This window comes from Leptosomus discolor, chromosome 3 (genome assembly GCF_034619465.1).
Source record: "Leptosomus discolor isolate bLepDis1 chromosome 3, bLepDis1.hap2, whole genome shotgun sequence".
NCBI classification, from domain to species: domain Eukaryota; kingdom Metazoa; phylum Chordata; class Aves; order Leptosomiformes; family Leptosomidae; genus Leptosomus; species Leptosomus discolor.
Window position 1 is genome coordinate 77,756,788 of NC_141393.1, and position 15,664 is coordinate 77,772,451.

Below are 15,664 nucleotides of genomic sequence, written 5' to 3' on the forward strand. Positions count from 1 at the left end.
TGAGTATCGTCCTTTGCTGCTCTTCAGGGAAATATGTAATAACTATTTCACTAAGGAATAGGTTACTTCAAAGCTTTAGGGTGAATATATTTTTTAAATGTGGATCCTGACACTCAGCAGGGCTACAAGATTCCAAAAGAGATCTGAAGAATTTAAAAAGCCTTTTCTTAAAGGCAATGCGTTACTAACTACAAAATATAATAAGATATATTACATTAAGTTAAACTATGAAGAAAATGAATGCAAGTAAAGTATACTAATTTATTTCCAGCAACAGTTCAGTTTCTCTAAAGTGCAAAACCCCTTTAGTTAGTGTGTTGGGTCTGTGTGAGATGGATTTAACTTTCCCCATAGCACCCCTCATTGTGCTGTGCTTTGTAGTGGTATTTATACCAGATAGCTGCCAGGATGCAGCTATTGGGATTTAACTGCCTTAATTGCAGGTAACAGCTTGATTTCTTCCTGGGAAGGGAAAGAATGCTCATATCTGCATTTAATAATTATGGTCAGTACTCAGCCTGCCATTGGAAGGAGCTGAAAGAAGCAGTTATTCAGTGACTAGGAATGCAGAGAGATTGCAAGAATACTATTTCTTAGTATAAGAAAAATTAACTAGGTGCAATTGCCTGTTTTTGTAAAAAGAAAGCAGTTGGTAAAATTCTGTCAGTTCTATACATTAACTAAATGTAATAATATGATCAGGTGGGTGTTGCAGTATTTTAGTTTCCTTGTCACTGTCCCCATCTAGTAGCTGATACATGCATTGAGCCTGAAATCGAAGAGTCGGATTCCTGACTGAATCTGAACATGTAAGGACCATGACTGAAACTGCAGTTTGCGTTGGAACGTTCACTGCTGTGAAGACACTTTGGGAAGTGAGAATACACAAGATAAATGAAGAATTACAGAAAGAAAAGGAATTCAGGCAGAGGTCTGCAGGAAGGTAGGTAAATTGTAGATCCTTAAGTATGTGAAAAGCTAGACCATATGTTACATTTCAGAACAGTGTAATTGGTCTTTTCAAACTCATCCAGGGTCTAATTCTTTAGTCTTTACTCCAGCAGAATTCGCGCTGGTTAGAATTAGCAAAATGGTCAGGTCAGACCAAGAATTGTGTTCTGTGGTAAAAATATTAGCATATATACAAAATCTCCTAAATTCAGATATTAAATTCCTCTCCCGTGTGGATATTCTAACCAGTGGAGATTTAATTTGTTCTGCTTTCTTCTCAATGGAGGCATCAACAGCGTCACTTGGTCTTCTCTCTGGCCGGCAATTTCATGAAATGTGAAGAAATTTAGCATTCTATTTTTGGAACTCTTCCTAATTTGTCAGATGTGTTTGAAGTGGCATAACAAATTCAAAAGTTACTAACAGAAAATACAAACAGAAAGAAAGAGAATTAGCCAGATTTTCAAATTCTTCTTGAAGTCCCCTTTGGAAATCAAGCTAAAAGAATCCCTAGTTGGTTGACCTTGTTTGATTGTGCTTACATTTGGTGGAACTGAAGGCTTTCTTTTCAGGAGACTGCTTCAAAATTAATGGCTTTGGGACTTAATTCTACGTGACTTCATATTCTGTTGCCCTGCTGCAACATCATGAAAGTCAGTGAAGTTATGTCTTCCTTTGGACTGTAAATTTGAAGAACTGTAAAATAAAATTCCTATAAATTACCTCATCCAAATATTACTTTTTGTTCATGCCTTCCCTCAAGTTGATACTGTATTTGGCATCCAGATACAATAAATGTTGTTTGACGTTCAAAAAGGCTACTGTCTCTTTGTTCCAGTAAGTAGAACGGATAGTAATTATTGCCTGTGTTCATTGTTGCACCACTGAGAGATCTTTCCCTTGTAGGCTACTGCTGGTCTGGGAGGAGAGAGCCGCTTTAGCAAAGCTCAAAGAAAAAGTTATTCATGAAGATGGAAGAGCAATTTTAAGGATAGAGGAAGAAGAATGGAAGGTAGTGTTGACAGGAGTGAATGTTGCTTGGGTTGAATGACTGATGCATTAGAAAACTACTATTTACAACTTTACACTCACAGCTGTACTATTTTTAATCTATGAAGTGCTCACCGTGTGCTTTGCTAACAATGAATCGAGAGTGTAAAAGCTATCCTTTTTTAGTCCTGAATATTAAGCATTACTCGGAAAAAATACAGCCCGAAAGGCTTTTCTGCATTAGACATTATTTACACTGCAAAATATGAGTTTAATGAGTTTAGGTAAATCCTCATTTCACATTAACACAGCAGAACTACTGAAATGTATCCAGGTGAAAACCCTCAGTGTTTAGGTGCATGAAAGTATTTCTTACTGTTGTTTACTTTCTCTTTCTAAGAATGAAAATGAGCCAGCAGATTCCCAGAATGCTGTTATTCTTGTTTCTAGTGCGTGGGGGGGAAGCGGCTAACTGTAGAATCCGTGGCAGGGTGGAAGCTAACAGTGTGTTCTGAGCCACCCAGAAATGCAGATCCGGTTCCTACGAAGTGATGAGAGTCAGACCGTGTGGAGGCCGGTGAGAGAGCGAGAGCGCCACACCCAGCAGTGCTCTGGTGGTCCCTCCGCCAGCGTTCCTTCTTCAGAACTTGTGGCATAGAGACACTGTACTCTTCCTGTCCCTCAGCTCTCCTGCTCTCAGCTGCTCACTGTTTTTCTTCAACAGAATAGGAAATGCAGTCTAGATCACCATTTAAATGCAAAAAGCTAGTTAGAGCAGTTTCATCTTCAGTTATATTGGCTCTCTTTAGAAAAAAGAAACAAATATAAGCAAGCCTGAGGCTTTTCAAGCAATGACAGTAGTGCAGACATCTAAATCCTGGGAGCAAAAAGTGGGCAGGTTAAATCTGTGGTCAGAATGACCCGGACTGATGTTTATTTCTGGACGTTACAGTATAGCTTGAGAAGGAAAATTTTATTTTATTTTATTTTATTTTTAAATCACGAGGCTGTTACTATTTTAATTAAAACTTCTACCTAACCTGTATTCTTGTTTGGTTCATATTTTTTTGTTTTAGACACTACCTTCATGCTTACTGAAACTAATCTATCTCCAGGAATGGCAGCTTCATAGAACTAGTTTGCAGAAAATTCCTCAGTTTATTGGAAGATTTCACAATCTTGTTGTTCTGGACCTATCCAGGAACTCAATTGAAAGTGTACCTAAAGAAATTGGTGAGCTGTGCTTTCTTTTATTTTAAGCTGCTTTTCTAAGATCGTTAATCTTACACAAACATGCCATTTTTGTGCACTTTGCCTGTCTAACCATCCCATTGGCTAGTTAGAAAACAGACGATTTAAATCTGACAGTGAGATACAGATCTCAAAACCATGGACTCCCTATAAATTAAAAAAAATGGCCAGATGGAGGAGATACATCCTTATGAAGGCTCCCTAGGAAAAGAAAAAAAAAAAAAGCTTGTAAGTACAGCAGATACTGCACATCAAAAAGCAGCTAGAAAAGTGATATTGAAAAACAGACTTCATGTTGAGTCCACAGCACAAGTACCTAAGCTGATAAGGTGGTTTTATATTTTTTTCGTGGCACTCAACTAGGGTGCAGTTCTGTACTAAAGAGTCCTGAAGTCCTACTATTGGAATTTCAGTGAATCTTTATTTTTATTTTTTTTTTTAGTGAGAACACAGAGCGCTCGTCTAACAGTATAACACAAAACAATTAATACTGTGTTTTGAACAGAATAAATGTGCACATTCAGCATGTCTCCTTTGTGCTCTCTGCAGGCCAGCTGACTAACCTCCAAGAGCTGCTTCTCAGTTACAATAGAATAAAGTCTGTTCCTAAGGAAATAAGTAACTGCGTCAGTCTGGAAAGATTGGAACTGGCTGTCAACAGGAGTATCTGTGATCTTCCTCCTCAGGTTTTGACAGGCTGTTTTGGTTTATTTTGTTTTGTTTAATGCGTATTTGGAATCGATCCAAAACCAATTATCATTAAACATTGCACTCCATGTTTTCAGGTTTGCTTTGATACTCTGATTTCATAACTGCTTCACAGAAACACGTATGTGAACAGTATTTCTATGCCTAGTCAAACTGAAGTCACATCAGAAGGACACACATATACCCGCGTAGTTGAAGGAGCCAGTCTTTATTTTGTCCAGATAAATGACTGTGTAGTGCGTACAGGACAGCGATACACTCAATATTATTTTGTTTAGGTCTTCACTGCTTTACCCCTCTGAGGATCTGATACCTCAGCACAGGGAAATTCTGTTTTATGGCTGAGAATACAAACTCATGCCATATGCCAGGACACAGCTGTACGCACCTTTACCAGAGCTGCTAGTTAAGCTGTTTATACAACTGCCTATGCACAGAGCTGAACAAATGTTGTTCTGAGAGGCTGACAGCAATTGTGAGAGAGTAAACACAACTGCTCACCTACTATTGAGCTTTAATTTGGGCTGACCTAAATGTGAAAGAGACCTGCATCTCCAAGTATTAGTCTCTTAGAGGTGACAGGTACGTAACCACTTTTATTTGGTTTAGTGCATTTAAAAAAACAGTAGCAGCAATAGTTGACAGCAATCAGTACCTCGCAAAACTGGGTGAGTCCAAACAGCAATACCTAACAACAAATCTTCCAAGGGAAATACACACTATTAATCAGCATCCAGGATTTACAAAAGCTATGTGGATACAGGTTACATGGTGTAACATAGACTGAGAGCTTTTAAATTAACAGCTCTGAGCACGTACGTAGTTCTGTCCTGTTGAGGCTACGGTGACTGTGAACACCGTGAAGCTTTGGTTATATGTACTCGAGTGGCCTTCAGTGTTTGGACAGTTGGATCAGATTAGCAATAAAACACCTCTGCATCGCTTGAACATTGTAAAAGCTCCTGAAGGCATGATTCACCCTAGGACATAGGTGTTGCAATACTGAATGATGCTGTTTAATTTTTAGAATGTCTTGCCATAGCAGGAGACTTTACACCATGGAAGCTGTCTGGGTTCACTCTAAAATACAGTCCATGCAATTCGATCCATAAAAATCTAAATACTTGCCTAATGAAAAAGGGCGTATTGCGTGCAGTATGAAATACTAAAAGGACAGTGGTGCCTTTAAAGGCCTTTTCTTCTCAAGGCTTGGGGTATATCTGCATTGTAGTCACGGCAGTCACCTTCTGAGCTGTTAGGGTGGGAGAGAAAGTTCTTCTGCCTGATCAGTTTCAAACCTACCCACCTTCCAGGTGAGAACTGCAACTGTTGGGTAGCATCAGCTAATGTAACTCAGAAACTGTGTTTACTAACTCCAAAATGTGTTGTAATGTTTTTAAATTGGGTTGGGTTTTTTTCCAGTCAACACTACTACAGCACTGCTGTCCCGGAACAGCTCTACAAAGTTGCATTATATCTCCCTTTCTTTTCAGCTCAGTGATTTAAAGAAGCTTTCACACATAGATTTGTGCATGAATCAGTTTACCACCATCCCTTCAGCTCTTCTCAACATGCCAAACCTAGAATGGTTAGATATGGGGGGGAATAAACTCCAGGAGCTTCCTGATGCAATTGACAGGTAAATAAAGCTCAAAACTCCTATCTCAGTCTCAATTCCATTGCATTGAAATGCTAATTATTAAATCCTACTTCAAAAGATTATTTTAATGTTGACCTTACTGCAAATTTAAGATTTATCAGCACTAATGTGATTTTTGGATGAGCTGGAATAATCTGTTCAATAAACAATACATTATCAATTATCAAGTTAAATATTTCTTGCCAATGACATTTTTGACCACTGGTTAGGTGATTATCTTGGTTATGGAGTTTCCTTTGAGAATTGTGTTCTTTATAAGAGTCCTCTATGAGGCTGTAAAAATAATTCAATTACTTTATATTAATGATTGATAAGATTAATTTTCTAGATCTTGATTGATTGCACAAATACCTGTTTTACAGAATGGAAAATCTGCACACTTTATGGCTCCAAAGGAATGAGATAAACTCTTTGCCAGAAACCATTGCCAATATGAAAAATCTTAGTACTCTTGTTCTTAGCAACAACAAACTTAAGGATATTCCAGCTTGTATGAAGGACATGACAAATCTGAGGTAAGAAAAAACAACAGAAATATAAATAAAAATACTAGAAGATAAGTTTTAAGGCCTCCCTCGAGTTGTGTATCACAGAGTGATACTACAGAACTGGAAAAGAAAAGGCATGTCCACAGTTGTGCAGATGGACACACTATCATATAAATCAGCATAATTACACAGATTCACAACAGTAGTGGAGGATCTGGTCAAGAAAGCTTTATGTAGCACAACTCATTTGAAGTAAGCTATGATAGTTACAGTCCCAAATGAAAAAGGAGACTAATATATTTTCTAATTTCCAAAAGGTCCAAATGCCCACTTCCAACTGGCCTTTTAGGTGACACTCTAAAGCCAAGAGCTAGGACGGAAAATATGTCACAAGCAGAATAGTGTCAAAAAGTAGAACTTTGGCACTGAGAAGTCAAGCATTCAGAATTAAACAAAAAGGATTAGCTATAAGGATATGGATCATTGGATTTTATGCATTTTATTTTTTTTTATTAAAAATAAAAAAGAATGAATATAAGTTTTTAATTGGTAGAATTAGAAATACAATTTTGTATACTGTGACAGAAACTTGCCTGTTGTTTGCATTTTCTTTTGAATTACTGGATGCTGGCCATTTTAGAGAAGGACGGCTAGTTTAAATAAATCACGTCTAACCCACTAAGACAATTCCTGTTTTCAGATGTTTTGGAAGCAGCAGCACCTCTTTAAACAAATACATACAAGCACAGGCTTGGGGATGGACGAGGAACAAGGGGAGACAGGGCTGGCTATTGCCTTTCAAAGTTGGGAAGATGCAGGCATTTGCATTCTTGTTCTCATCCACGCATCTGTTTGTGGAAGCTCAGTAAGGCTGACGATCGGGTGAAAGCCTGAAGACAAAATGATGAGGACTGCACTGTTTTCTCCCACCACAATCAGCTACTGTTATTATAAGGCATCTCAGCTTAGTTTACTTAATACTACTAATACAGTGGGGAGTTTAGTGTATAAAAGACTTATTTTCTTTTGCTCAAAATACTGTTTGAGGAATCTTAATTCAGCTTCAAAAGAGTTGGTTCTCTCTGAACAAAACCTATTGCAAGAGTGACCTTTTTTGGTGACCTGTCAGATTTGTCAACTTCAGAGACAACCCTCTGGAGTTAGAGGTTACACTCCCTCCCTGTGAGAATACAGAAGAGGAGGAGCAACAGGAAATGTTCGGCATTGAATTCATGCACATGTATATCCAGGAGTCACTCAAGAACACAGGTATGGCTTTTTTATTAATTCTGATCTCTCTGGAATACAGTGAGGAAGAGAAGGATAATCTGGATAGAAGAAAGCTAGGATATGTACACAAATGAAACATGAATAATCTTCTTAATAAATGAGCAACCCTTCCCACAATTCTGTAAACAGATTTTTACGGAGGGCAGGCAGCACTTTTATCAGGGGTTGGCACAGCAGGCCTTCACACGAACAGCGTATCCTCTGGTAGGAACACACTGGAACCACGCACCACTGGAATAAATGTGCCCGAGTTACCTACAGCCCGGATAACTGGAAGTCGATGGCTGTCTCTTGTATTTGCAATTTAATCAGTTTACACAGTGTGGGTCTTCCAGCACTCTTTGTCTCATAAGCTCAACTTTCCCTACTTTTGGGTGTTGTCCAGATGGGGACTACCAAAGAAGGATGTAAGAGAGATGCCTGTGTTCCCAACATACAGCATTTTTTAGCAATGAAGTGTCAACACCTGATAAACAGATGTTTCTGACAACTTGCTTTCCCTGACAGAAAATCCAGTCACCTAAACAAATACCCCCACAATTTCTTCCTGTAACTGTAACAAAAAACCACTGTTAGTCCTCTCAAAGGTAACAGCTGAAAGGCTGCAGTAAGAGACCAACATAAGCACTTCTGAACAGATGTGCAGGTGGCAGCTGATACTGCAGAGAATGTCATTGCAGATATAAAATGTTCTCTCTGATCTTCACTCTATATATTGTGAAGGCTTAAAAAATGAATGACTGAAATGCTCTTGATTTAGAACACTAAGCCAGCTGTTTTCTTATCAATATTTCATGAATGAATAATCAAATTAGCAAAACTATATCAAGATGACCATTTACCAATAAGTTTTCATCCTTAGCAGATTCCGCTAGCACCATGGGCTGACGAAAGTACCTAGGCCTGCTTAAGTAATTTAAGAGGAAATACAAAGCTATCCTGAACTTCGAAGTGAAAATACAGTATGTTAATTTCTCTTATTTTAACTCACTGTCTTTCAGGAAATCTGGAAAGTTGTACTTCTGGTCCTTCTCCTGTCACAAATACTAATGAATAAAGAACACAACTGTGAATGGAAGAAAATACCAAGCATACTTCTTCCTAGCAAAGAGCCGTACAACAGGTTTCAAATATTCTTAGGGATTTTATTTTTCCACTGATGAGAACTGGTTTGCATATTTGCAATTCCCAGTGAAACTGGGAAATAGAAGACCTTTTCCTGGGTACAGGAAAGACTAAAACAGTTCTTTTGTAAGCAATGAACTTGCTTTTTAAAAATCCAGATAAGTTTTGTAGTTGTGGAGTTTTTTATTCCTACCAATTCCAAATCTGTCTCTTGTCATGTAGTGGGCTCTGGTATCAAAGATGGACTTGGGACAGCTGTCAACAGGACATTCTCCAAGGACACAGCAGACTCTGTGTAATACTGTAGTGCAGCCTTGTATCCTCGTTGTTGTAAATATTCAATTCGTCCATGATCAATCAGCAGTTTACAGAGGCAACCTATCTCCTTTCGTTCTTCAACAGTAAGTATCCTGGTTTCAGAAAAAGGAGGAAAAGAATGAACAACATGCATCAGAAGAATAGTTTTGTTAATTAACGTTAGTAGTTAAGCTTAGAAAAACTACTGAAATCACTGTAAGGTCATTTCAGTTCAGGCAAGCGTGACTTTAAATAATTTTGAAACTTATATCTGTGAAAACTGTATTTTTAAAGTAGAATATTTCTATAAGTTTAGTAATTAAAATGTTTATGTAAAACGAGTCATTCTAAGGACCAAAAAACTATTTCATATACCACTACACATAATTTTGCTTTTCTACAGGAGTCCATTTGCTAGAAAAAAATTACATACCCTCGTAAAGAATCAGAGCCACTCTCTGCCTTGCTGAATGTTTGCTCATGTTCTTCTGTGTTGTTAGTTTGATCTTCACTTTCTTCACTTGCAGAGGTTTTGGCTGTGGTTTCTCGCATGCCACAAGTTGCCCAGCTACTCATTCTCTGAAAATAATGAAATTCTACTGGTCCAAGTCCTACTGATTTAAAGAACTCTCTGCCTACATAATGTGTCCAGTCACACTTGTGATGGCAACACAGCGCAATAACAATTCCAGCTACAGGCTTACAGTCGTCTTTGTTGCTTTCGTTATTGGCAGAATTGTTAGAAGCCGCCTCTGTCTTATCAGTCCTAGAGCGTTTCGGTGCAGGCTCTTCAGTTTCTCCACCACAGCAAGTTGTATAACTTTCAACCAAACATCTTAAAGCAAGATCTGAGGGGAAAAAAACCAAACCAAACCAAACCCAACCCACAACCATGAACACCATGCCATTATTTATACAGGCTGTATCATGGTTGGGAACGTGCTTCCCACTAAGAAGAATAAAAGTATAGATCACAAACTAAGCTAAAGAGCAATTTTAAGAATAACTAAAAATTATAAGCATGCTTTGAGAACATGAAAACCCTAAATGCTAAATGAACATTATGACACCTCTGGAGCTACTGAGGGCTTATCCTCTTGAATACTTGTTCTACAAAAGGGAATTTGAAATACTTTGGTTAAACTTGCATATTGTAGGAGGATCTCCTCCCTGTAAAACATGCAAGTATTTGCTCTAAAACTCTGATATCTAGGACATAACCTATTTAATATATACATGTACTTCTTAAATGCTTAACTGTGTCATCTTTGTAACAGTACCTACATAGGTGTCATATCTGAGAAGTCCTTCTCTACTTAGCAGACATATAACATTAGAAAAAGTGTGTTAGTTTATAATTATCAGGACAGAAACACATTCTTGTCATTTGTTTGCTTGGGATACATATTCAGACAGTCAATACAAATTTAGAAAGAAAAATACTTCAGAGTAGAGGTGACTATTAAAAAAAAAAAAAGGCAGTTTACATCAGTTTACAACAACATGACCTACGCTGTGACACACCATTCTTTGTCCTACTCTATAAAAAACAAGAAAGGCTTTACTTCTGTCTAAAGTAGCCTTGCATCTGTTACCCATTTACTGTTCCACTGAGGTCAATATATATTTAGAATATAATTGCTACATTCACCAACAAAGGGTTGGAAAGCAAGAAAAAGGACAGTTTGGAAGATCAGACCATTCAGACTGTAAGACTTAGTATCCTCACTTTCTGCAGTTGACATGAATATAATTCTTACCTGTCGCAGCACCACACAAATGCTTCCCAATTCCTACAACTGGTAGTTTTTTCTTCTCCAAAATAGGTACCTTATCTAAAGGGGCGGAAAAAAAGAAAACCAGAATCCTCAACTCCAGAACCTCTATTATTATAGTTGGAGCAACATTTTTTTCTGGATACTATAATTTCAGCACACTTAAAGAAACAAATGTTTACCATGACTAAAAATACAGTGCTCTGTACGTACAGCTGTAAGCTATTCAAAGGAACGTTTCTTTGTCTAAAGCAAGTGACAAGAATTGGAAGCTGTGGCTGTGAAGCATATTTAACCATTCAGCCTTTCTATACTGCCTACGAAATGGGAATATTAATGCATCTCCTGATCATAGCTGTTCCCACAAATTCCACAGCATTGATATACGTATCAATGATATGCATTGCTTGCTCCATTCTGCACACAGAAAGCAAGTTCTAAAAACCTTCAAAGTGTTTCTGTTTTGGTATTTCTCACCTCTAATGATGTCCTGTAAGTGTACGAAAAGCAGAATTTTTGTAATTGCTGTTTTATATATATATATATATATATATATATATGTATATATACACACAGCATTAACACGTCCAAGCAACCACTGAGAGTAATCTTCAAAACCAAGTACATTTAAGCATGCTACATACAAGCTGACTTCAACTCCAGGATTCACAAGCTAACAGCAAGCCTCTATTTCAGAATTATGCAAGCCAAGAAGGAACTTACTTAAACATAAATGTTGAATATCAACTTGAAGCCTTTCAAATATAGAATCTCTCCTTTTATGTTTTCCATCCACCTGTGTAAACAGAACAAGATCATTAAGTAGGGCTGGCCACTAATAATTATAATTTTGCTCCAGGTATTAACGATGGACTTTTTTCCTCTCAAGTCAACATCTGCACATTTCCAACATTATACACCACGATTTTTTTCTAATAAATTTGCTATTGGCCAAGTACACAATGCAAGCAATCACACTTCCAAAACTTTTAAAATGTAAAGGCTTTATGTTATTTTTCTAGATAAAAAGCAAATACTAACAGCTTCAATGACAACAGTTTAAAAATTATACTCTGCTAATGTGACAGTATCTTCTCTTACCTTGAATCTTGTGGTTGCCCTTTCCACAAGCAAAAACTGAACGTTTTCAACATTCTGTAAGGCAACATCAACCCAATGAGACAGCTTTCCTCGCCCAGCTCCAAACTCGACAAAACATCTTCCTGGGCCAAGTAAATGTAATTTTTCCATGTTACCTAAAATAGAAGCCTATAAACATCAAAAGATTATTCACAAGCCAAGCAAATATATACACTGTGTACTGTAATGCCCGATAGAAAAATGATTACTTCACCAAACAGCAGAAGATTTTTTCAATTCTTCCTTTCCATGGGGGATTAGGGAAAAGATCTCGTGTGTACAGAGGAAAGGGATTATAAATTCTGGCTAGTCAGCATCACCCTGCCCTTCTTCCACTGCTCACAGAACTCCACCCAGAAGATTTTGGAATGGGTTTTTGGGATCACGTACACATTATAATATTCTTCTCTGCTCATTCTTGAAGTAGCCATCCAAAACAAGGGTACTGAACTGGATTTTCTGTGAAGCATCAGTGCCTGCAGAGCCCTCTCTGCTGCAGTTAGGCATTTTGGAATACACAGGAAAGGAAAGTAGAGCATGGCAGGAAAGTACAGGAAACAGACATTTCTCACTTGCAAATTTTTCCTCCCAAAACCACCTATTTTGTTACAGTATGCAATCCATGTCCCTTAAAACTCCTGCTGTTCAATAGACATTAAAAAGGCAGAAGGTAACTCAGGCTCTACGATTCTTTTTATGCATCTGTTACACAACCAGGAAACACAGGACCAGCTCTTACAGAAAAAGCGAAAAATTCCTTTTACTTCTTAGCAAACACAACACTTTACCTTTTGTAGCTGGCATTTGTTATGAGTTAGTCTAAAAATATTTAGGCAAAAATTCAGAAGAACACACAATCTGTAATTTATTTCAGTTACCTCATAAACTTTTGTCACTAACGTTTAACAAAGCAGCCTTGCAAAGGTTATATATGTGCAGTTTGAAAAGCACAGGGTTACAGAGCGTATCAGATTTACTCTGTACGAAGTGACCAGCATTATGCACACACAGTTGCTCAAATTCACAGCAGCAGAATTCCACTTGTTTAAAGACATCTATAGCTATGCCATGGTTTAACCCCAGCTGGCAGTTATGCAGCTGCTTGCTCCCTCCCACCCGCCCCCAGTGGGATGGGGGAGGGAATCAGGGGACCAAAAAAAACCCCAAAAAAAACAGCTCGTGGGTTGAGATAAAGACAGTTTAATCGGACAGAAAAGGAAGGGAAAATAATGATAATAGAATATACAAAACAATTGATGTACAATACAACTGCTCCAACCCACTGGCCGATGCCCAGCCAACCCCCGAGCTGCGGCACTGCGCCCCCCCCCCCCCCCAGTTTATATACTGGGCATGACATCCTACGCTATGGAATACCCCTGGCTGCGTCCCCTCCCAGCTTCGTGTGCACTCCCAGCCTCTGCTGGCAGGGCTGTACAGAAGCTGAAAAGTCCTCCACTTCGTGCAAGCGCTGCTTAGCAACAGCTAAAACATCGGTGTGTTACCAACATTGTTCTCATCCTAAATCCAACGCACAGCACTGAACCAGCTACTAGGAAGAAAATTTATTCCAGCCAAAACCCGGACAAGCTATTAGTAAAGCAGCGACCGTACCTGTTGTTTCAAGTGCTTGAAAGCAGATTCCCCATTCTTTGGGTCATTTAAGGCTTCCTGTAAAGCCTGGTGGGACAGTATTTGTTCCTGAAGGCGAAGTTCCAGGCCTGCATGCAAATGCAAAACTTTTAGGTATAGGCTTCCAGTTTCCAAGAGTTTTTGGCTTTGTAACACATGCATTACGATGTTCAGACATGAGCTCGATTTGTAGCACTAACAGAACAGTCTGTCTGGAGCACAAATCTATCATCATATGTTTATAACAGAGCTGCATTTTTATCTGTAGTGATATTTGAGTGGGAAACAAAAAAACAAATAAGAAGGAAAATTAGCTATATGAACAAAAGATCAGTGTTTTATCATTCTTTCAATCTAGCTTCTTATTCTGAGTAAAACTTAGCTACTGAAGGCCTGCATCTTGATGATAATGTTAGGTATCTAACAACAAAAATAACAATGAAAATAATCAATTCAATTAAGTAAGCTCACCATTACTTGCTTTTTTCAACTTCGTAATTAAGTTCTCCAGCTCTTCTTTGGATAGAGAAGAGATAGGTACCTTTTTAAGAAAAGAAAAGTGCCACCCATAAATACAAGACCTTTTTATTTTTGCTAGTTCTTAAGCCATATGATAAATTGCAACATGTTACGTAGGGATTGAGCTTTACAACAAATAAATATACTCACTTGTTTTTCTGGTGTTTCTGCCACATCTTTTAAACCTGCATTAATATCTTGAACAAAGTAGACCTTTAAAAATCAGAAGAAAATAAAACTGATTCTGCTAATTACCAGGAAGCAAAAAGCTAAATTCTTCATTGTTTTATCACAAGGTACATAGCAATAAGAATCCACTGCAAAAGAAGCTATCCCAAGTAATTTTTTCTTCCCATAGTCTAATCCTGAATCCCCCACAGAAATGACTGCCCTGACACCTTTTGACAAGACTGAACATGTCCATCAGAGTTAAGCTGTCAGCGCTTACTAGACTGATTCCAGAGACCACTTTAAGGTTTCCCAGGTAATACTAACGGTGCAGCACTGATAAGACAGAAGGGCAGACAATAAAGAAGCCGTCTTGTGTGTTCGTGAAACAGCTGTTGAGCCATCCATCCTATTCCTCCCCTCGCACTGGCTGCAGCTGCCAGCCTAGCTTTCCACAGCTCACCGCTAGCTCGAGCGAAGCAGGCCGGTGGCTAGGGCAGCAGCACGCTGCCAGAGGTGGGAGAACGCCTGGAGCCTCCCTGCTAGTTCTGCTTCCCAAAGACAATCTCTCACCAAGCCTCTGAAACGAGTGGCATTGTGAAAGGCTGTTCGTAGAGAACGTTTTTGAGAAAAATGAATTCAGCGTTTTCATTTGCAACTAAGAGAACCGAACAGTTGTACTGAACGACAGTGAGAGGGGACATAGAAGATGAGGAGACTGGAATGTGAATTCCATTTCAGCAAGTACTTATTCAGCTTCCTGTAGCGCTCGCTAAGACTGCTGCCCTCCAGTTCATAGCTCCTGCCAATGCCATAAATTCTCTGCAGACCTGTAATGTTTGGGGTCTTAAATCTGAGAGGAAGTAGTGCTGAATTTACACTGCACTTACTGGCTTTGGCTTCTCTCTTGAATTACATTTTTTTAAATGCTTTTGTAGTTGGTCTTCATATACAGTGCTAAAATCCAAATGGAAAGAAAAGTAAGTAATGGCACTTATCATGTGAACTCTGACAAAGAATAGGAAAAGCATTTACATGTACTTACTGCTTTGGATCAAGAGGGCATGGAATTCTTTTCCTGTCATTTTCTTCCTAGTTACAAAAGAAAAGTTTTAGGCAACACTTCACGATGCATTCAGTGTTCCTGTTTTAGAAAAGCTGTTGAGGGAAATCCGAGTATCATAAAACGTCTATTCTGAGGTAGGTGGGTAAACCAGAATGGAGAATCCGAAACAAGAATTTAATACTTAACGCGGATCCTAAAAGAATAACCCTGTAACGTAATGGCAGTGGCGCTGCCGGGCTGCACTGCCGGCCCCAGCCCACCCAGGGCGCCGAGACAGCCGCTGCCTCCCCGGCCCGGCCCGCGGGGCCGGCTCAGGCCCCCGGGGTGCCGCCGGGACTCCCCGCCTGCCCCGGCCCCTCCCGGAGAACCGGGGCTCCCCTGACCCCAGCACCCCACCCTCCCTAGCAGGAGGAGGGGGTCTGCTGCTCCGCCCGGCGAGGGCTGGTACCTCCTGCTGCCCGTGCTCCCCGCAAAAACGCTTCCCAGCAGCCGGGACCATCTTGCAGAAGCGCCCCTTCCTCTCCACAAAGTAGGCACATCGCCCCGGGACCGGCGAGCCGCGGCCCGGCTCCGGCGCCGCCATTTCTGTCCCAGCATCCCCTGC

General features: G+C 39.3%; 2 protein-coding genes across 4 annotated transcripts; one reads left to right on the forward strand and one right to left on the reverse strand.

Moving 5' to 3' along the window:
- The first annotated feature begins 818 nt into the window (after nucleotides 1-818).
- On the forward strand, nucleotides 819-8,435 carry LRRC39 (leucine rich repeat containing 39). The gene is made up of 8 exons (XM_086462686.1): nucleotides 819-943; nucleotides 1,858-1,963; nucleotides 3,018-3,174; nucleotides 3,742-3,878; nucleotides 5,394-5,539; nucleotides 5,923-6,075; nucleotides 7,178-7,317; nucleotides 8,340-8,435. Exons 1-8 carry the CDS (start codon nucleotides 819-821, stop codon nucleotides 8,393-8,395), a joined length of 1,020 nt encoding a protein of 339 aa, XP_086318812.1. The 3' UTR covers nucleotides 8,396-8,435.
- A 43-nt stretch (nucleotides 8,436-8,478) lies between these two features.
- TRMT13 (tRNA methyltransferase 13) lies at nucleotides 8,479-15,643 on the reverse strand. 3 transcript variants are annotated; one of them, XM_086462683.1, is made up of 11 exons: nucleotides 15,509-15,643; nucleotides 15,040-15,086; nucleotides 14,885-14,951; nucleotides 13,977-14,039; nucleotides 13,779-13,848; nucleotides 13,290-13,396; nucleotides 11,637-11,804; nucleotides 11,259-11,331; nucleotides 10,521-10,595; nucleotides 9,194-9,608; nucleotides 8,479-8,873 (listed from the first exon to the last, which is right to left on the reverse strand). In XM_086462683.1, exons 1-11 carry the CDS (start codon nucleotides 15,641-15,643, stop codon nucleotides 8,678-8,680), a joined length of 1,416 nt encoding a protein of 471 aa, XP_086318809.1. In that variant the 3' UTR covers nucleotides 8,479-8,677. The 3 variants fall into 3 exon arrangements, with proteins under 3 accessions (XP_086318809.1, XP_086318811.1, XP_086318810.1); XM_086462685.1 differs by lacking the exon at nucleotides 9,194-9,608 and having other exon boundaries at nucleotides 8,804-8,873; nucleotides 13,290-13,359; nucleotides 13,784-13,848; nucleotides 15,509-15,614; XM_086462684.1 differs by lacking the exon at nucleotides 9,194-9,608 and having other exon boundaries at nucleotides 8,804-8,873; nucleotides 15,509-15,614.
- Nucleotides 15,644-15,664: the final 21 nt, after the last annotated feature.

Bases quoted from the DNA above. Each gene is read 5' to 3' on its own strand.
- LRRC39 (XM_086462686.1), top strand. From the start codon at position 819: ATGACTGAAACTGCAGTTTGCGTTGGAACGTTCACTGCTGTGAAGACA. The intron at 3,175-3,741 runs GTGAGCTGTGCT...TGCTCTCTGCAG, and splicing joins AAGTGTACCTAAAGAAATTG to GCCAGCTGACTAACCTCCAA. The intron at 6,076-7,177 runs GTAAGAAAAAAC...GTGACCTGTCAG, and splicing joins AAGGACATGACAAATCTGAG to ATTTGTCAACTTCAGAGACA.
- TRMT13 (XM_086462683.1), bottom strand. From the start codon at position 15,643: ATGGCGGCGCCGGAGCCGGGCCGCGGCTCGCCGGTCCCGGGGCGATGT. The intron at 15,087-15,508 runs GTACCAGCCCTC...TTTTGTAACTAG, and splicing joins GGGAGCACGGGCAGCAGGAG to GAAGAAAATGACAGGAAAAG. The intron at 13,849-13,976 runs GTGAGTATATTT...TTTCTTAAAAAG, and splicing joins CAGAAACACCAGAAAAACAA to GTACCTATCTCTTCTCTATC.